The sequence below is a fragment of the Aulonocara sp. 'chitande type north' Nkhata Bay genome, linkage group LG16, assembly GCF_057382095.1.
Source record: "Aulonocara sp. 'chitande type north' Nkhata Bay isolate Kocher_YH1m ecotype deep benthic linkage group LG16, A_spYH_male_GT1.1, whole genome shotgun sequence".
Classification (NCBI taxonomy): Eukaryota; Metazoa; Chordata; class Actinopteri; order Cichliformes; family Cichlidae; genus Aulonocara; species Aulonocara sp. 'chitande type north' Nkhata Bay.
Genome location: NC_141359.1, coordinates 11,479,003 through 11,500,891, shown reverse-complemented (window position 1 = coordinate 11,500,891; position 21,889 = coordinate 11,479,003). Strand labels below are relative to the sequence as shown.

General features: G+C 39.2%; 1 protein-coding gene across 3 annotated transcripts in view; it reads right to left on the bottom strand.

Moving 5' to 3' along the window:
- Window positions 1-21,889, bottom strand: part of enox1 (ecto-NOX disulfide-thiol exchanger 1) — a 147,592-nt gene that overhangs the window by 45,976 nt on the left and 79,727 nt on the right. For all 3 annotated transcript variants that reach the window (XM_086265888.1, XM_086265886.1, XM_086265887.1), the window contains exons 3-7: window positions 15,237-15,385; window positions 14,425-14,559; window positions 3,579-3,746; window positions 2,396-2,602; window positions 1,447-1,680 (exon numbers count right to left, since the gene is read on the bottom strand). In XM_086265888.1, the coding sequence (XP_086122014.1) occupies window positions 1,447-1,680; window positions 2,396-2,602; window positions 3,579-3,746; window positions 14,425-14,559; window positions 15,237-15,246 (754 nt within the window). In that variant the 5' untranslated portion in view covers window positions 15,247-15,385. The remainder of the gene's footprint in view (window positions 1-1,446; window positions 1,681-2,395; window positions 2,603-3,578; window positions 3,747-14,424; window positions 14,560-15,236; window positions 15,386-21,889) is intronic.

The window sequence follows — 21,889 nt, the reverse complement described above, 5'->3', positions numbered from 1 at the left end:
TGTCGGGCATAAATCGGTCCGTGGCGCAAAAAAGGTTGGGGACCGCTGCTTTAGATAATGTTAGCATCCAAAGTATGTTTGTTAAACATCAACATCAGTATTTAGCTCCAAGCTTCATATTGTGTTGCTGCTGCCATAAAAAAACAGCTTAGAGTCTGACAATTATAAGAGGTTGTGTTTTTTGCTGTACAAGAAGTCAGAGAAGTCATCTTCTTTCTTCCTTTCCAGAGGAAACACAGGGCCTAAAACGATGTATTTATGACTCGATTAAATCTGTAAACGAATTCCAGAATCCTACAATGGCTTACTTAATAATGCATATCTTACTGGATTATAGCTGCTAGAAGCATGAAAAGAAGAAATAAGCAGGAAGCCACTGAAGTTAATGAGAAAGGTAAAGACACATAAAAAAAGCGCAACTGTTTTGTTTTATTTTGCACTGTTGAGAACTCTGGTAAGGCTTTTATTTAGCAGTTCTTGCTCCATCTCAATCGTGTTTGTCTCCTTTATTGTTCACAGTGTTTGTACTGATGACTGAATGCGGAGAGCTCACAGTCTGTGCAGACATCTTTGATAAACACTTGAAAATCTAATAACTAAAATCCCACTTCTCCAGTTGCTTTTATTTCTCTCCCTTTAAAAAAATATCTGATACTCTGTTGTCACAAAACCTATTTCTTATGTCACTCCAGAGCTCTCTGAGAACTGCTGAGTAATAACTGCAGTTTTTACAACAACACACAAAACACTGCTGTAAAACAAGAAATCCCTATACAGGCTGATGCAAACATGGCTTCTTGGACAGTCTTTGAGTGTTTCCCCTGTGTTTGCGCACTGTTTGCCTGCATTATACTGTTGCCATCAAACACAGTTGTTTATCAGTGGCTACAAACGGGGGGATGAAGAATATCAATAATTGTGCAGCTTCCTGGACAATTAATTCATGCATGTTATTGGGTATCACAGCAAGTGACCTAAGCAGGAGATTATACACACACGCACACACACAGCAACAGATGTGTTGCCAATCAAATTAAAAGCGTTGTTATCTGTGACCTACAAATCCGCTTTGAAACACATCAGAGACCACCTGACCCAAACCACAAAAACCTTGAACAGATTCGGTCCAACCCTGTCACATTAGTGATCAAGCTCATGGTTGTGCTGGCCTCTGCAGTCTTTGGGTTCCTGCCCTTGCCAGCACACCAAAATTAATTTGGATACAGCCTTTAAAGGAGGAGCAGGGGTTGTTTTTCTGTGTGCATGTGTGTGAGATTTGCCCTTTAGAAGCATCAAGAGCTGACTCATCACCTGATATGAGTTAGCAATGAGATCAGTTGATCTGCTAAGTTTGTGGCACAGTAAACTTGTCGTATAGTGATGGAAATTACTTTCTCAATGCAAAGCTAATGACACTTTCTCTGCAAACTCGTTGCCAGTGCTCACCTTTTAGTCTGTCTGCTAACAGTGCTACCTCGTGTTCAGAGTAGTGCACAATCGGAGGGGGAGATGGTGGCCGCAGTCTGTCTTCGTGGATCTTGCGGCGGTGTCTTTCCTCTCTGGCCAGTAAGCGCTGTTTACACTCCCACTCATAAAGGTCATCTCTGGCCTGGGCAAAGTCTACATGGATCTTCCCAGAGTCCTTTTTATCAGTGCTGGATCCGATACGCATCCGATACCCTGAAGAGGAGAAGGTAACACCATTATATTTAGGCATTTTCTACAACAGGTAGAGGCATGTCATTAGATTTGATCTGCCAGGCAGAAAATCATTAGGGTGAAACATGAAGATGATGAAGAATTATGAAAAATACAGTTCCTTAAATATCCACCTTAGACTGGGCCTAAAAATAAGCTCTTCTCACCCTCTCTTATAATATCTAGTTTAACAGTAGAAGTAGAAACAATCCACAAAATCAATTGTGGTGTCTATACTACTTTTCTTCTTTATGACAACTACCTGAAGGTGAATTTTATATAACTAAGCAATGAAAAATGATAATAAAGCTGAAAGTTATGCATAACAAGAGAGCGGTCAACTTAATAGATAATGATAGCTAGGTGCTACATCATCTTGTTTAGCATGCAGCTGTACTAAAACACACACCAGCAGATCTGCTGTTATTCTGAGTACATTTTATTAAAAACACAATTGTTTTTAGCTAGCATTTCATTAGCCTTTCACTCCAAACTATGGATACACCAAGCAAACCAAGCTACTCAGCCAAAGCTAGCATTAACAGATAACTAGCCAACTACCTTTTTATCCCAATATGGCCCGCTTTGTAAAAATCAAAACAACAACAACAACAAAAAAACAAACCAAGACAAACAAATGAAAACAATATCCGAACTGCAAACTTGAGGCATTGTATTTCCCAAGAAAAGTGCTCACCTGACAGGTAAATAGCCTTGTCTACCATGAACTCCTCACTGAAGCGGATGTGGCAGAAGTTCTTCTTGCTCTTTCGGATGGCGGTGATCTCCCCACATTGGTCAAACACTTCCCTGATGATTTCCTCTGTGGCGTTCTCTGGCAAACCCCCCACAAATACTGTCTTACAGCCGGGAGGGCGCTCCCGTGTCGAGGGAGGAGGAAGGTCTGAGGCACAATAAAAGGACCGGTTACATGATTATATGGCCATATCATCCACAGCTCTCCTGCTACACTGCAGTTTAAAGAGGAAAAGTATTGACTTTTATGTCAAGTTTGAGCAATTAAAAAGAAAAAAAAAACAACAACATTTAAATAATAACATCTAATATTAAAATAGATTCCATCTCACATTTATGCTAATTACCTAAGTTACAGCCTGTAAAGTCTCACCACTAGATATGAGCAGACTGCAGTCAACTGAATTCAGTTTTTTAACCACTTCAAATTCTGCTACATAATTCTAACTATGTTGGCTGCTGTAGGACAAACAACTCTTGTTGCCTTTCATCTGTTGTTTAGTGTACGCTCTCAGCCTGCTGTTTACCTCAGCTGTCAATACGTGTCAATGCATATTTTTCTGGATACAGTGATACTGAGGTGAGTTGTTGAGGATATCCGAAACTTTTCTGTTGGTAAGCTCTGCTGTTTTTGACAGTGTTAACTGCTGTCAGTCGGCATTAGTGAAACTTTCTTTGAAGTCGAGCTAACGTTATTGGACTTGGACATGTAGCGAATAAACTCTCATATGGTCTGAGAATGTAATCAAACTGTTTATGAGAGGAAAGCGTCATTTCTTTGGACACTCGAGTGTAACATTAGCTGGCAAAGTGTTATAAACAGCTGTTGTTGTTTAGCCAGCTCATTATTATCATTATATAAAAGATGGAGCTTGAGATGAGGAGGAAGAGAATTCAAAAATGCTTGTTGCATTGCCTCTTTCACATTTTTGCTTCTTTGTTGAAGGAGACAACTTCTGGACTTTTTTCTATTAAATAAGTATATAAACATTACTGACTGTACCTTTGAGCTAATCAGTTTACTTTTACTAGCCTGATTTTGCTGTCTACCTTTACTGCAAAAGTCACACCCCTAAAAGTTTTCAAGTAAAGTTTATCGGTTCTACATTAAAGTACAGTCTTACTAGGGTTCTGAGGGAAGAGAGTGCAGCTCTTGCAGTGGATGATCTCCTTGATGACGGGCATGTCGGGGGGAACGGGTGGAGGGGGGACCAGGCTGATTCCTGCTATCATGGGGTTTATGGGTGCAATGAGTCCCAGCCCAGGGTCGAATCTCTGGATACACAGAGAATCTGCATGACAGAATAACAACAGATTACACAACAAAAACCATAATTTTTCATACTTTCTTTTCCAGTACGTAAAGAATGATATAGTCTGATTTCAGTCATGCTAGCGCCATGTCTCTAGGGATGGTGTGTGTGCTGGTTGGTGAGAGATATAACATCTATCCAATGAATGGAATGATGTAATGTTTTGTAAAGACATTCACGGTGAGCAGAGGTTAAATTCAGTGACTTGTTCTAGCATCATCACAACGTTTACATTTGTGGCTGTGAAAGACACATTTCAGCAACTTTTGTTAGCAATCCTCCCCAGAGGAAATTCTCTGTCACTGTAATTGACAGTGACACTGTAATTTAGACCATCCAAGGTCTAAATAGGAAAATATTGAAAAGTCTAAATGTGTGAAGAAGACACATTTGACTTCATATTGTTGTGCTTTATTTTTAAATATCACTGTTATTATTATGAATATATGGGTATTGTGATGCCGCTGTTGTACATTTGCAATGCTTCACTTACACCTCAGTGATTGCCTCACAAGTTGGTCCTGAACTGGAGTTTCCACATGAATAAATTCCCTTTTCAAACGCTCATAGTTACCATCATTGGCACCGCCAAACTATTCAGGGGAATGGTTTATTCAGTACCAAGAGTTGGTATATTTAAGGGCCGTTATTAAACCAGTGGATGGTTTATTTATAGAGAAACAGGGCATATTTATAGAGGAAAGTGAGCTAAATCGGACAATAACCCATTTTTGTGAGAGGAGAAAACAAAAGCATTATTGGGTTATAATTGCACTTTAACATTTTTAAATCCTGTTGAAGAACCAATAAAACTGTTATTGTTGAGGTTTCTGTGTAGGTTCTTAGTTATCCAGGTCATGTGTGACTGTTGCTTTCTTTCCAAGCTCCTTTGACTATTGTTGAATTCATTAGGACTCTGGGACTTAGATGGCTGGAAGGTTGTTACCGTTAAAACCCGATTAGTGGTCATAACAAGAGCTCGTATATACAACATCAACCGCATATGCAGAAGAGAAAAGGAAATTAGTTAAAAAAGAAAAAGGAAGTATAAACCATCACTCCCTAGATAAGAGATAAAAGAAAAACTGGGGACTGGATCCTTGGAAAAGGACAAGAAAATATCATCTCGAGTGTACTAATGGGAAAAGCGCAAGGGAGGAGAGGAGAGAGAGAGGGAAGAAGAAAATCTCTGTTCTCTAGGACAAAGAGAAAGTGAGGAAGAAGGGGGAAGATAAACAGTGAGAGGACAGAGGCGACAGGAGCAATGCTTCAGCTGTCTGGGTGAAAATAGAACAGGCAGGTTGGAGGAGGGCGGAGCAGCATTGCATGTTCCTATCTTCAACACTGCAATAACAAGGGAGCGGGAGGAACAAACCGTCAGCAGAAAATCACCCCCACCACCCCACCGCTGCCCACACAGCCACAACACCACAGAAAATAAAGTGATTCAGATTACAGGCGAGGGAAGCTGTCACACTCGGAAAGGACAAACGTCCCTTACAGAAATTCAATAAAAAATAAACGTTTCTTTTTTTCCTGCTTTGTACAGAGGATTGATAGAATGCACCAGTGATTTAGTGCGAAGGCTTTTACTCCTGCCGGTCTGAACATTCAGCACACTGCAAGCCTTCGTTGGAAACAATCAGCAGCTCACAGGAAGCACAGGAAGTGAGGCGCTTCAGTTAGCTTGGGATAAAGGGAAAAATATAAAATTACCAATGGTATTCTCAAACTGCTCACATTTCTTTCCTCATAGGCAAGGCAAGGCAAGGCAAGGCAAGTTTATTTGTATAGCACAATTCAACAACAAGGTGATTCAAAGTGCTTTACAGAGACATTAGAAACAAGAACAAATAAAAAGCATGATTTAAAATTTATTAAAACAAGCAAAAAAACTAACTAACTAATTAACAAACAAACAAACAAACAAAACAGTATATAAAATCAAAACAGATAAAATCAGAACAGTAGATAAAATCAGTAGTTAAATGTAAGTTTTGAAATTTAAGCTTAAAAGTGTGGATTTGGTGCTTTATTCAAATGCAGCTGAGAATAGGTGAGTCTTCAACCTGGATTTAAATAAACTGAGTGTTTCAGCTGATCTGAGGCTTTCTGGGAGTTTGTTCCAGATATAAGGAGCATAAAAGCTGAATGCAGCTTCTCCGTGTCTGGTTCTGACTCTGGGAACTGATAAAAGACCGGATCCAGATGACCTGAGGGATCTGGAAGGTTCATACTGGGTCAGGAGGTCATTGATGTATTTTGGTCCTAAACCATTTAGAGCTTTATAGGCCAGCACCAGAACTTTAAAGTCTATCCTCTGACGGACAGGCAGCCAGTGTAAAGACCTCAGAGCTGGACTGATGTGGTCCACTTTTTTGGTCTTAGTGAGGACTCGAGCAGCAGAGTTCTGAATGAGCTGTAGTTGTCTGACTGATTTTTTAGGTAGACCTGTAAAGATGCTGTTACAGTAATCAAGCCTACTAAAGATGAATGCATGGACTAGTTTTTCCAGGTCCTGTTGAGACATCAGATCTTTTATCCTTGAAATATTCTTGAGGTGATAGTAAGCTGACTTTGTTATTGTCTTAATGTGTTTTTCTAAGTTTAGGTCTGCATCCATCACTACACCCAAATTTCTCGCCTGGTTTGTGGTTTTTAGATGTATAGATTGAAGTTCTCTGGTGACCTGTAATCGTTTTTCTTTGGCGCCAAAGACTATTACCTCAGTTTTGTTTTTGTTTAGCTGGAGAAAATTGTGGCACAACCAGTCATTGATTTCCTCAATGCATTTACCAAGAGCCTGCACAGGGCCTCGGTCTCCTGGTGACATTGTGATATATATTTGTGTGTCATCTGCATAGCTGTGATAGTTTATTTTGTTGTTGTTTATAATCTGTGCCAATGGGAGCATGTAGATGTTAAACAGAAGGGGTCCCAAGATGGAACCTTGGGGAACTCCACATGTGATACTTGTCTGCTCAGATGTGAAGTTACCTATTGATACAAAGTATTTCCTGTTTTCTAAGTATGTTTTGAACCAGTTTAGTACAGTTCCTGAAAGACCTGTCCAGTTCTCCAGTCGTTTGAGTAATATGTTGTGGTCAACTGTATCAAATGCTGCACTGAGATCCAGTAAAACTAGGACTGACATTTTTCCACTGTCTGTATTCAGACATATGTCATTTAACACTTTGGTCAGAGCAGTTTCAGTGCTGTGGTTCTGTCTAAAACCTGACTGGAAGGCATCGTAGCAATTATTCTGTTTTAAGAAGTAACTGAGCTGTTGAGAAACTGCTTTTTCAATGATCTTACTTAAAAACGGGAGATTTGAGATCGGCCTGTAGTTGTTCATTTGTGTCTTGTCAAGATTGTCCTTTTTCAGTATAGGTTTGATTACAGCAGTTTTTAGTGATTCTGGAAACACACCTGATAATAAAGAAAAGTTGACGATCTGTAACAGGTCTGACTCTAAAGTCTTTGAGACCTTTTTGAAAAAACTTGTTGGCAGGACATCTAAACAGCAGGAGGAGGAGTTCAGTTTACCTAAGATGTCCTCCAGGTCTTTGCTGTTAATAGGTTGAAACTGTTTCATGGTGTTTAAACAGTTTTTTGGTGGACACAGTACATATCCTGGATCTGCTGTTGATGTACCAATTGCTTGTCTAATTTCTTGGATTTTTTCTGTGAAGAATTTGGCAAAGTCATTGCAGGCCATGGTCGAATGAAGTTCAGCTGCCACTGACACAGGAGGGTTTGTTAGCCTGTCAACTGTAGAAAATAGGCATTGCAAATCCCTTAAAACAAATGTGCCAAAACCTGTGGTTGCTGAAATGAGTCCGGTTCTAAAAGCATCTCACTCCCAAGAGATGGATGCCAGGTGACCATACCCAGGTGCTAGCAGAGGCTTCACCTCTGCTAGTTGAGAGCTTACCTGTGGTTAATTGCACCCAGCCAAAAGTTATGCTTTTGACAAGTCATTTTCATAAGTTAGGGCAGCAATGAAGCGTCTCCATTTTTGTCCTTCCTTACAGTAGCCAACTCATTTGTATGTTAGTCAACACTATTTATTACATATCTGCCTCTTTGCATCTATACCATACATGAAGGCAACTACTTCAGTTTGCAAGTGTTAGCCGATAACTTTACACTCCACCGGCTCGTCACTTCTGCCTCCAAATGACCAAGATGACAGAGGATTGATTAGATGCTAAAATGTTAGATGATATATATTCATCAAATATTTTGTGCCTCTCAGATAAGGTAAGTGATGCTCTTATTCATTTGTTTTAGATTGTTTTTCTTTCCATTCACAAGTAGATAAAGGTCTTTTGATGAATTTCAATTAAAAAAATGTATATAGCACCAAATCACAACAACAGTCAAGATAAGAACCAGGCTCAGAGAGGGGCGCCCGTCTGCCATGACCAGTTGGGGGTGAGGGGAGGAAGACGGGATGAAATACACAGTGTGGAGAGAGGAGCTGTAGTAGGGAGCAAAAAGGAAAGTTTTACACCTAATCTTAAAAGTAGAGAGAGTGTCTGTCTCCCAAATGCAGGTTGAAATATCTTGTTATAGGGCCATCAGCCTGCAGCAGATATTCATGAGGATGGGTGTGTTACATATGGAACTGACAAAGATTCAGACTTTGGAAGGATGAGGACAGTTTTGGAGAGCATTCCAGAAGATGAATACTACTCCTTAGATTTTGTCAGTCCCCACGCTGCTGAGCTCAAGCTGAGATTTGCACAAAGGGAGTGATGTGGCCTGGTGCTTCACATCCTTCAATAAATAATACATTTGATTGATTATTAGATAAACCCTCCACATAAAAGCCTCATAAAAGCATTTCTTGGAGAAAAATGGCCTTTATGCTGGTAATCTTTGGTCAGCACAATGCTAATAATTCCAGACATATACTAATTTGTACTCAGCATTAGATCACACCGAGTGCTGCAGGGTAAAACACATTTTGTTTAGCAAAGAGAAAAATGCTTCATGTACTCTTTATTACACATCTTGAGGCTTATAAAAAGAAAAAAAAAAACACTTGAGAGATAATCCTCCATTAATCTGACCACATAGAGCCAAGATGCATTCAGAGATTCTTCAGGTCTTAGGAAAACTCATTAAAACGGCATCTGCGATACCCTCGACAGGTAAATTACACATCTCCTTGCCACACATTCATCATAATCACAAAAGGCTGGTTTTGTTCATAGCTTTTCCTCCAGGAGCCAAAGTGATTCAAGCCAGGTTCATTTCTCTGGCTGAGAGCTCTGCTGCGACTGCCAGACTCAGAAACAGAGGAAGGAATATAAGGAAGAAAAACACACACACACACACACACACACACACACACACACACACACACACACACACACACACACACACACACACACACACACACACACACACAGCCATGAAGTAAAAAGACAGGCTCTGACAGTAGAAAAACAGTGATCGTGCCTTTAACTGTGCTTATTTAGTACTATACACTGGAACCACTGACAGAAACGCGTAGCATTGACCGTGCTGCGAAACATCTGGCTGTGATTAACATCAAGGTGAGAGCTCATCAGTCACGACACACCCATACAATGAAAAGTGAGCATTTAAATGTATCCTAATTGTAATCTTAACACAAATCACACTGGAGCTCTGACCTACATGGCCTCGTTTTTAGCCCTTAACAAATGGGTCCAGGTTTCACACATGTTTCCAATACTTTACAATATCATAACAAATGACTCTGCATATTAGTTCAAAGTGTTGGTACTTGTAATAAACTTAAATATATATACTTTTTAGATTCTGGACTTTTTTAACTGCATTACATCTGTGCAATAGCTAGGGTTAGCAGGATTAACATTAAAGTTTGCTTCTTATAACACAGAACGACAGAAGCTGCAGTTAGGAAAGTTTACCTGCTTTATTTTTAGTCTTGAAGATTGGCCTTTGCACCTTTTGCTTAATGTTGCATTGTGACACTGTGGGCGTATAAGGAGACGAGACGACGAGAGGGCATCAGGTTCTTACAGGATTCTGTTTATTTTGTACAGATAACACAAAATGTGAAATGATGCAGCATCAATGGTCATTTACTTTTGTTTCAGGCATTGCTTCTGTTGATTCTCACTGTAACTGTAACTCAAGTTAAGTCCAAACTAATTTATAAATAATTCTTGGTTTAAGCTGCTCAAATACACAGCAGGAAATTTGGTTCGCCCACCAGCTGCACTGGGCCCAGCAATCTTTAAGTCTTCTCTAAATTCATCAGGTCCACTTATGTGATGTCACAGGCTCCGCGTGCTTTGTCCTGCAGTGGTCTTTTTATATAGGGTCAAACAAACAACCTGCAAAAATCCAAACTACTATCAAGAAATCACCAAAGCAGACTGAGAGAACACAGATGAAACATACACACCAAAGAGAGATAAAAGGGCACAAGATGAACTGAAATGAGGCAGAGATGTGGGTGGGGAAAAGAACAAAGGGGAGCCACATGAGGAACTAAACTTCACAATAAAACACAAAGTAAACTCAGATCCACACACACATACTATTTTATTACTTTAAATAAAGTCTCTGAATACTATCAGCACCTCCTAGAAACGTATGAAAGCAGAAACACATGTTTCTGTGGTATGACCCTTCAAAAGACACATATCTGATCCACTCATCCGTCTTTTTTTTCTGTCCGCCTTTCATTACCTAAACGTTCCCTCCCTCCCTGTAGTTTAACAAGGGAAGAGAGCTGCAGATGTTGCCAGAGGTGTAGTCTCATCACATCATCAGAGTGAAAGAGCATGTCATCATTTTAATATTTCCACTCGGATCCACAGGAATTTGGTTGCTACGATGCTGTTTGTCCCTCCCTACAACAGCTCCTCTCTCCTCATTGTGGCTTCACTCAGTTAAATCCATGCATTCAATTATTCTGGACTTAACACACACACACAAACAACAACTCAACAAATCTCCCCACGTGCTCACATATTAAAGCCCCACAATGCAGCACTTATACAACGACAGCTCTTACATGGTAACACACATGCGACCATAAAGCTCAGACAAATCCCCACGTCTCAGAAAGACAATTTCGTAAATAGATCCTGAGGTGAAATTAAGCCCAGAGAAAGAGAAAACGAAACAGAGCAGCTAGACACAGAACTTAGTGTAGTTTTAGTTGAAATAACAAGTGAGAGCGGTTAGTCTGGAGCACAGCCACACTGTACACCCTGCTGAGGGACACAGAAAGCTCAGTTTTTAGTTGTGGCCTTGCATATATTTCTCTGGTTACACTTCATAGTCCGCCGGGCACTTTTTGAGGTATATGGTTTACATATGAAAAAAGAAGAAAAAAAGGAGAGAACAAAACAGCAGTATTTATTATGTCCAGATGTTTCAGTTTATATTGAGACGAATGCTTTTTCCAGCCCTGCCCTCTTTAGCAAAGTGTCACAGTTTGATATATCTGGAAAATTTCTGCCTGCTGATGCAAGAAGCACTCTGTTCTTATAACAACACACAGATTATAAGAAAATGTCCAGCGTTCATAATGATTAATATCTGCTTTGTGGTCCAGGAACGCTCCAAAGATTCACAGGAAGAATCTGTTGGGGGATAATTACAGTTTTTTACAGACGCTAGGACACATTTCTCAATACTTAGGTCACTTTTGCAAAACTCTTCACACAATCCTCCTAACTGACCGTCAGCTTGGCAAAGCAGTTCATTTCACATTCAAAATGCACTACAACTACCAAAACACTTCATTCAGGTCTCAAATAAACTCATTCTTCCAGAACACTAGCAAAGGTTGACAGCCGACAAACACACTTTGTCACCCACAAAACAATGACCTAAAAAACACTAACAACATGTAGCATTACACAGTGTTTTCTTGTGTAAAACAAGGACACATCTCTGTTTATAATTTCAATATATGTTACTGGAATGAATCAGACATCATGCAGAATTCATTAATATTTGTTTATGTATTTTTATTTTTTTGCACTAAGTAATCCCAAAATACAAGAATTTGTATACACACCATCCACTGATACACATACAATAGTAATGCTATTCCACTCCATTTCTGGCTGGGTCCATGTTTACATCACAAAAAAACCTATTCAGCAGTTGTCTCCTTTTGTAATGAAATTGAAGGAGTAACATCTGTGTAGATGTTCATCTACAATGAGAATCAGCTGTGGCTGGTTAAACTGCATTTTTAGATTGGAAATATGTTTCAATAAAATATTGCTGTTGGATTTTGCTGTCTTTTCAAGTTTTGCATTGTGTTATTGTTTTGACCATGAGTTTAACAGTTTTGAAAACAGTATGTAAGCACATGCAAAATGTCCTGTACGTACAAAGATTTTTGGCAGTTGTTGTGTCTGAGTGAGAAGATGATTCATGAAATTTGAGAGATGTAGTCATTGAATGCATTTTGTGCCAAAACAATGATAACTGGTCCTCAGTTTAGCCTACATAGACTTCTGTTGTGCTCACTGTGTGAGGAGTTTTGCAAACGTGACCTAAGTATTGAGAAATGTGTCCTAGCGTCTGTAAAAAACTGTAATAGGAGAGCAAAGAAAGGCTGCAGAGCAGTGCTGGCTGGTACATTTAGTGTTGGCTGAGAAGTGATAAAAGCAGTCAGGAAGTTACATTTAAGTTTTAGATTTGTTACTGAAACAGAATTAAATACAAGTATTTTCCAAAAATTTCTTCAGATTAAATAAAAGCCAAAATTTTTTTTTAAAGCAAGTGAAAGAGAATTTCACAAAGGATGAAATACTAGAAAAACATCCTATCGTTCTGACATGCTCGGTGGGTTTGTTGGGGTAGCAGGTTATTATATGACATCGTTCTCAATGTCATTGTGTCCTCATGCTAAATGTATGCATCATTGATTTAGTCAAAACAAAACAAACCAAAAAAAGATAGATGTTTGCACATGTGTTCAGGTCAGGTCCGACTAACTGCTTCATCCAGAATAAATAAATAATAATGACTAAATTCGTTTCAGGTTGCTTTTCTCCCTATCAAGTAACCAGTTCCATCGCTGAGCCACAGGTCTTCCAACAATCCTCACATGGTTCCCATCCCGTGTCCCCCTCTGTAGCCAACTATGGTGCACATTTGTGCACACCCTGTTTTTCTTGTTTTGGACTGATTCACACGGATTCAGTGATATTTCTGAGTCCCAGGTTACAATCAAACACAGGACATGCAGGCTTGAATAAAAAAAGTCCAATGATACACCTAGGTTTTTACTTTTACCAAGAAATAACACGGCAAGGACAGGATGTACTAACAGCTTGTATGAGTGCAAAACTTTCTCTAAGCACAGGAGAACGTGGGATTTACTAAAGAAATGTTTAGTAAATGTTTAGTGATGGAAAGGCATGGTCAGTAATTTTGATGTATCCAGAGAACAACTCTCTCAACTCTTTTTGATTTTGCTCATTAATCAAAACATATTGATTCTTTTCCACTGCCTCACATCAACCTGACTTTCATGTTGTTTCCAGTCAGCACCAGATATGCAAAACTCACTTCTCCAATTTTTCTCACTGTTCAGTCTGTTTCTCAGGGCCCAGATAACAGGCTGTTATCTGGCTTACAGACTCAAGCCTTTTTAGTGCTGGTGGAAGTGGTGGGACCATAACATTACCTCGTGTGGTGAGTGATTTTATTTCCATCTGGAGAATTTGAGAGTCTCTTTAGGTAACATTAAGTGGTAATAACTGAAGCAATACAGCCCTTGTACCTTCTACATGAAGACCTGTAATATACATATCCACAGATTTATGGTTGCTGAGAGCTTCTGAAACTGAGACAATCAAATACAAACCAATGCATTCATTGGACAAACAGGGCCTGGATCCAGAAATGATCGAGCAGCATATAAGTTTATTCACCTTACTTAACATCTGTCACATATCCATGATATTTACAGAGCGAATACGACGACTTCTGATATTTCACAGGTGTTTATATAATTACTCTCTTTTTAAAAAATCCACTTAACTCCATCCTCGAGGTTTTCGTAACATGAACGTGCTGCTAGTTAACAGGCCACCTGTTGTTTTTTTCTCACATAAGAGGTGATAGGGTTAAAACACTGAGCTGCACTGCTAAAATTCTGCTAAAATGAGAACATGCTTCCTTATTTCCATGATTGTACTTGAAGTAATTGTTTTGAATGAATGAGACAAATGAGCCAAGAACTTTTAATTATTGGTAATCTAAACAGTTCAGAAAATGTTGTGAACCTGGGTGTCAGAACAGAATCAATCACCAGTGTGACAAAAAAATTCATTGGTGAAACCTCAGTAACACAAGTTGGACAATGTAGAGTGGAAGTTTGTAGGGTAAGGATATGATTCTGAATAAACAGAACCAGCCCTTTAAAATATTCCTAAATCAACCTTCATATCCATCCTTGGGATCAGCTTGGGATATATATATATATGATGATGATGGGCTGGATAAAGGGTAATAAAGATGATGATAATTGCTAGGGTGTAATCCTTTCATTGATCCTTAAGTCAAATACAAAGTTTGCATACAACAAAAATATTCAATATAATTAACCATCGATGGTTTCCAGTGAAATAAATTTTGTAAAGTTGAGAGTAGAAGGTACCTGAAACCAGCTGCTGCCCGCTGATGCCCATGGGCATGATGCCCAGGTTGTTCATGGCCGTGGCCCAGGCTCCATGATCAGCGACAGGAACACTAATGTGGTTCTGCTCAGCACCCAGGTTGCCTACACCATCAGCTGTTGTAGCAGAGACAAGCAAAACACATTGAATGCAATACAGGATGAAACTGCATTAAATGAGAAGGTAATATTTTCTGGGAAAGGGTTTTAAAAAGTGTGGGGATGGCTCGTATTACAAAATTCGATATTGCTTTTCAATAAGCTACCAGTGTGACTGTCTTGTACAGAAAGCGAAGTATTAAGCCAAGCTCACAAGTGTTTTATAACGAGTCTTTCAGAATCAGCCGGCACACTTTGAGTGTTAACTTAGCAAAGTTTTAGCTGCAGGAGTTCCTGAAGGCTCCTGTGATAAATTCTGCTGTAGAAAATAGATCCATTCACGATAACAAAAGGAGACTGCAGAGCACAACCGGGGACAAAATATGTCAAACAGCCGAGTATTGCTGTCACAGAAGATGAACTCAGAAATGGTCAGAGGAAGTTATTTTGATACTTTCAATCCCCTGTAACTGACAGATCAGGCATACAAATGTGGAGAAAAGGCTTCAACAAGGAGGACTGTCTTCCACGTGGATTTATGCTATCTCTGGGAAACTTTCCCAACAGAATCCTGGCAAAGTTTTTTCTCTCCTTTCTTGCAAAAAAAGGAAAAAACACACACACACACACAGAAGAAAAACATGGCCTAACAAAGTTGGCCTATCTTCAGAAAGTACAGTAAATTCAATATGTACCACTGGCCATAGCAGGGGGTCTTTTCTCTCCACTCTCTGCAGTCCTGTCATCAGATCTTTCCTCCGGCTGACGGTAAGATGGAGGGATGGATTATTGGCTGGGAGAACACAGGGGCCCATCCACTCCAAGCCACAGTCACAGTCCACCTCTGGAATACAAAAAAAAAGGAAGTTAAGGACTTTGAAACATGGCAAAGTCCAAAAAAAATCCTTGAGACTGGAAATGAATCACTAAGCCAGAAGTTGATGCAAGAGCAGAGAAATCTTTAGGCAATTAGGAAGAAATGCTCCAATCCCAGCTGACTTTCTACCAAGAAAAGAAGCTTAAAGCACACACATGTACACACACATATACTGACACTTAAGCAGCAGTTTCTAATCTTAGAAAACACACACAACTGCGATATGAACTCCTCTCTCGCTGTTTAATACGCACACAGACACACACTTTATGTGTGTTGTTAGTGGGCCGGCATCTCGCTCATTAACAGTTTCCCACCCCTGCGCTGAGCCGAGCTGTCGACGCCACACGGAGAACATCAGAGGAACAAACTGACAGCGCTCGGTGACGCTGAACAAATCCCACATTTCTGTGTGACAGGCCGGTTTTTCAGCTGCATCCATACCAATTACAAGCAGGAATCATGCAAAGCAACAACAGCACCATTGTTCCTGTGTCTTGACACCCACTGTGACCGTTTCTATAATTATGCTTTTCTTATTCAGTATAAATTTCAGTCAACCCACCACTTTGGTCCACATTGAGCTATATCAACAACTATAAGCCAGGATGCAATGAGGTTTTGTGCAGACATGATCCAAAGACGATGTGTTACATTTTCCCCCTTTGCTGCATTTACTGCATAACGTATATGTATAGAACTTAAAGTTTTAGCTCTTGGTTGAAATGTTTGGGTTTTGAACGGTAAATGGATTCTTACATAGTGCTTTTCTACTCTGCTGGAGCACTCAATACACTTTATACAACTTGCGTCACTCACGTCAGCATTTTTCTATGCTTAAGTGCTTTCAATATAACATTCACTCTATGACAGAAGCATCAAAGACCAAGTTGGAGTTAGTATTTTGTCAAAGACTGGAGCAGCCAAGGATCAAACCATAAACTCTCCAATTAGCAGATGACCTGCTCTACAGCCACCCCAAGCTTACAGTACCTGGTGTTCCCAGGCGGTCTCCCATCCAAATACTAAGCGGGACTGACCCTCCTTTGCTTCTGAGATCAGACGGGATGGGTGTGCTCAGGGTGGTACAGCTATAAGCTGTGTTTTTAATGTGTATCAATGCATTTTGCCTCTGCTTATGGCACTCTATTGATTCATGTAATCTAATTATTCTGCCATTTAAATAGAACACTCAAGAAAATTACATTTTGATCTCGAAGGACCAGCCAGCTATTTTCTTTACTAATTTACTATGCTATGGGTCACTGATGGCTGGAGACCCCAGTATGCACTGCCACTACGGAAGGGAAGGTTAGCAAGCAATGCTAACTAGCCTCCACTGGTCCAATTAGTGTCACAGGGGAAGTGCGGAGCAACATTTTGGCTCTTGGTAATTTAACTCATTATTGGGGATGTCATTTTATCTGGACTAACAGAAAAAGAAACAGAAAGCAAATAAACTACATTTAAATTTATAAAGGGAAAGACTTTAAAACAAGTTTGCTTTTTTTCTTGTCAGTGTTAAGGTAAACCAGAGATAATTCAGATAGACCTAACCTTCAGATCTGAAAAGTCAAGTAGGAAGTAGTTTTGAAATTATATATTTGTATGACTTCATTGTTCAATGATTAATGACATTAGAAAACAAATTTGTAAAGAGTTTAGAGTTTCAATTGATATTTTAAAGTCTTCCTGAACACACCATGGCATTCATTTAGTAAATTCAAGATCCATTTAGAGTAAAATAGATTCTAAAGCAGGATGCACTTTATGCCATTGCTTCATCACTGACTAGTCGACTCTCAGCCTGATCAACTCCTTGCTTACGTCCAGTTTCAACATATAAAGATGGCAATGGACAAAATGCCAAATGTAAGGAAACTTCCAAATGGGCTACTTCCATCTTTTATTTACATTTTGTGTTTTTGTGTACAACAGCAACCAGAGTTAGTGGCACTCCAGTGGCATATTAGATGTGCTTTAATGAGGTCTGACTCTGCTGAGGCTCATCTTTGGTGGGTTAATTAATGACCTATATGTTGGTGCTGGCATGTTTCCATCTGTCAGAACAGCAGCAAGATTTCCATTTCCTCGGTTTTTCACATTTTACACTGAGCTGGTGTTTAAATTATGAGAGCAGCAGTCAATAGAGGGAAAAGAAGGTCCTTCTGGCTGTAATTATTACTGACACATGTGAAAAATGACCCACATGTGCTTTGGACTCATTAAGCAGGTAATGTTTAAATCACCCAACAACAAGAATGATGATTTCTATAAATATGTTGAAAAAAAGGGTATGTGTCTTTAGAGGACTATAAAAGGTCGTCCTATCTCGAAGCTGCATTTGTCAGGAGTAGACTGTATCTTTGATGTAGGATTCAAAGTGTTTGACATGCTGAACACGTTGCCCTCACTCTCTCTCTGTCAGCCCACTCTGCTCTGCAGTAATCACCATTATTCACATCTGACACCAGGAAACCAGCTGAGCCCCGCAACACATCCTGCTTTAATTGAGACACAATCATATCGATGACTTTTCATTAATGACCGCACACTACGACGTGCGGTTTAGGGAGGCCGAAAGTTAAATTCCAAAATGTACACTTTTCTCGCTGCAGTCATAAATCTTAATTATAAATGTGATGATTGGACAATATTTGCAGTTTCAGTGAAAATGTTTGCCTTTGCTGCAGGCCTCATCAGAACAGATCGGTTTTGTTTGTGTCACTGGCACAGTCTCAGCACTGAGGAGGCAGCCAATCAAATACCGCCGCACTGAAGATTTACATGTGTAGAGCATATAGGACACGTGTTTAAAGTAAATGAAGATGGATGATTCTCACATATCAGAGCACAAAGATGCACAGTCATTTCCAAAGAGACGAACCTTTAACCTAGACCCCGAACTGATCCCTCAAACCACATCTTAACCTTGAAAGAGCCTGATAAAGGAATGAGGACCTGAGAAAAATGTCCTCACAAAGACAGGCGAACCTAAGCACACACACATCCTGCAGGCAGAATTAGGTCCCCGGCGATACGGCGGGGGGATTGTGGATGAAGCAAAGGCTTTTGACAGGCTGAGGAGGCTGCTTCGCTGCAGCATCGCAGGAAGTTCACACGTTTAAGAATGATTTATCTTGCATAAAAAAGGCACTTAGCACAATAGCAGTTTGGCTCCGAAGACGGCCTTGTCTCCAGCACCACCAGCAGACTGCGTCACTGTATAGCAGACTCTTGTAATGTGATACTGCACTGCTTATGCTACACAGTTAGTCACAAATTAGACTTACATGTGTTTAAATGCTGCATATTATTTATGAAGCCAACAGAAGTTACGTTTAAACGTGTCAATAAAAGTCAATAAAATTTCAAATCACACAAAAGAATAGTAACGACATCCACAAAGTTGACTGACACAACACTGTGTGTGACATTAACAAACTCCAGATCCTAATGACTTTGGTTTGCTGCTCAGCAGGTAATTGTGTGGATGCTTTAAGCATCCACACTATTGAGTTCCTCTTGGGACTTCCGTACACTTTTTGGCACTTAACTACTTCCACAATTTTCAGCCGATTTTCACCGTTCAAATTTTAAAATATTCTGCTATTTCTGCTAATTCCTGCTATGTCTTTTGGTATTTTTCACTATTATACTTTTTAAAATATTAAGCTTAATTTGTCCCATTGAAATGAATGGGAAACTTCTGCAATTCTGCTAAAATTTGCTTGTTTCTGAAACTTAACTACTTCCTCATATTTTCACGTAGAACAACCATTCAAACTTTAAAATGTTCTCAAATTATTGGGCTATTCAGGTATGATTCAGCTTTTTCAAATCTTTTACCGTTTTACCTTTATGCCTCTTAAAGTTTTCAGTTGCAAAATTGTGATTTTTCACAAAATACATGCGTTGTTATGGTTGCTATGCACTTGGCTTCCAGTGTGCCACTGAAGGTTTTGCAGTCTTCTCTTCATGTCCGAACAACTTCTTGCTACTTGCTCAATCTTCACTCAACTTCCACAAATTATACATCAAAACGTAGGTATTTTTGCTGGGTTTCCGAAAATGGTCATTTGTTTGAGGGGAGTCGTCATTATGAGAAATAGACTGCAAAAATCCTGTGTCTCTCTGTGCTGCGTGCACCTGTTTTGGCGGGAAAAAGTGCACAGGCTCTCTGATTGGTGGATTCAAATTCAGCAGCTCCAAGGCTGCTTGACTGAGCTAGAAACTTACTTCTCTCTCTCTCTGTGTGTGTGTGTGTGTGTGTGTGTGTGTGTGTGTGTGTGTGTGTGTGTGTGTGTGTGTGTGTGAGAGAGAGAGAGAGAGAGAGAGAGAGAGAGAGCGAGAGAGAGAGAGAGAGAGGGGAAGCCTTTTTATGGGATGATCTCATTGTAAGATTCAAATTCAATATATTTAGACTGGTTGACTGAATTGGATCTTGTGTGTGTCTCTCTCTGTGCATGTGTGTTTCCATATGTGTCCATATTTGTGATTGTGTGGCTGTTATATTTTTTTTTGCCAATTTTTTTCATTTAACAAGTATATTTGAGGGACCCTTAGCATGTTCAGCATTTTTTCAGCTGTCCATTTTGCTTTTCCAATTTTTCTGTTTAAGTTATTACTATTGTGCTAAATCATACTATTTCTGCTATTTTATAAGATTTGTGCTAAATATAGTATTTCTGTCAAATTATAGTATTTGTGCTAAAACATAGTATTGATTTAAAATTACAATATTCATAGTTCATCACAGTGTCTCTGGTAAATCACAGTATTTCTGCTCTGTTGTACTATTTTTCTAAATCATAGTGTTTCTGTAATGCTTAAGTATTTTTGGCTAAATATATTCTTTCTGTTATCTTATACTATTTCTCCTAAATTCTTGTATTTTTGAGAAGTTATCATGTTTCTGGTAAGTTACAATATTTCTGCTAAGTTCTGCTATGCTATTGTATTTCTGCCAAGTATTATGTTTCCTCTAAGATATTGCAGTTCTGCTAAGTTATTCCATTTTAGCAAAGTTCCTTTGCTTCTGCAAAGTTTTTACAATTTCTGCAACTTTTCAGCTTTTTCAGCTAGTTTTTGCATACAGCTTCAGCTTTAAAGCATCCACACTGCATTTTCGCAGGAAATGCAAATCTTTCTAGTTCACAATTGCTTTTATAGCTTTTTCTCTGAAAGAGATGCGATGGTAGCAGTGAAAATGAGCCAAATCAGTAAAGTTGTGGATTGGATTGGATCCAGATCTCAAGCTTGCCTGAATAAAACTATTTTTTTGTTCCAGAGAGGCTTGAAAAGTGGGGATGAAGGAAAAACACATTTACAGTTATGGCAAAAAGAAACTCTGTTCCTTAGCAGGTTTTAAATTATGAAAAATACAGCCTCAGATGAACAACAATATGTGACACATCAAAATTAAGCTAAAGTACAGAAGCAGTCTATGAAAAAGTATTAAGCACTCTATAAAAGCAGGGGTTTGCTGGTCTGGAGTTCAGGTTTTTTCAACACAATCGTATGTAGGAGATACAAAGCAAAGACTTAAAGAGAAAAACTTTGCTGCCAATCAGTCTGAGAAGAGTTATAAGGCTAATTCCAAACAATTTGAAGTCCATCATTTAAAGTTGTTGACAAGTGGAAGTTATATAAGACCAATCTTCCAAGCAAATTCAACCCAAGAACTACACATCAGGCTCTACAGGTCTCAGTTAGCAAGTTAAATGTTAAAGTTGTAACTTTTTAAAAAAGTTTTATACAATTAAAAAAGACTGAACAAGCATGATTTGTTTGGAAGAACAGACATGACCAAAGTGGCCAGATGTTTGGCCGTAATGCACAGCACCACGTTTGGCAAAAACCAAAGTCAGCATCTCAGCACAAACACTTCATACACATTGTCAAGCTTTAGGTTTGTTTTGCAGCTACAGGACATCTGTACCTTGCAGTCAAAAAGTCACCCATGAACTCCTCTGTATAACAAATTATTCTAAAGTCAAATGTAAGACTGTCTGTCTGACAGATACAGCTTGGCCAAACAGGACAATGATCTGAAGCTCAACAACACCCAACAAAAATATTCTAGTAGGACTATAAGAGGGTTGCGCATAAACAAATGCTTACAAACCTCAATGAACTGAATCAACACTGTTGAGAAGAGTGGGCCAAAATTCCTCTGCAATAATGTGAGAAACTGATCGAATTAGAAAACAAGCACTTCAAGCAACTTGAAGTTACTCCTTCTAAAAGTGTTTCTGCAAGCTGTTGAATGACATTGTTTACTCGGTTTTAGTACTTCCTTTTTAGCACGCATGTACATGCTAACATCATCAGATATTGTCTTTGAATGAATACCATTCCAATGTAACATGGTCTTCTACAGACAGAGAGTTGCCCTATGTTTCCTATCTTCTAAAAATATACAGTTTTATAAGGCTTAGTTGTCATTGGTTATTTTACATTTAAGCCAGT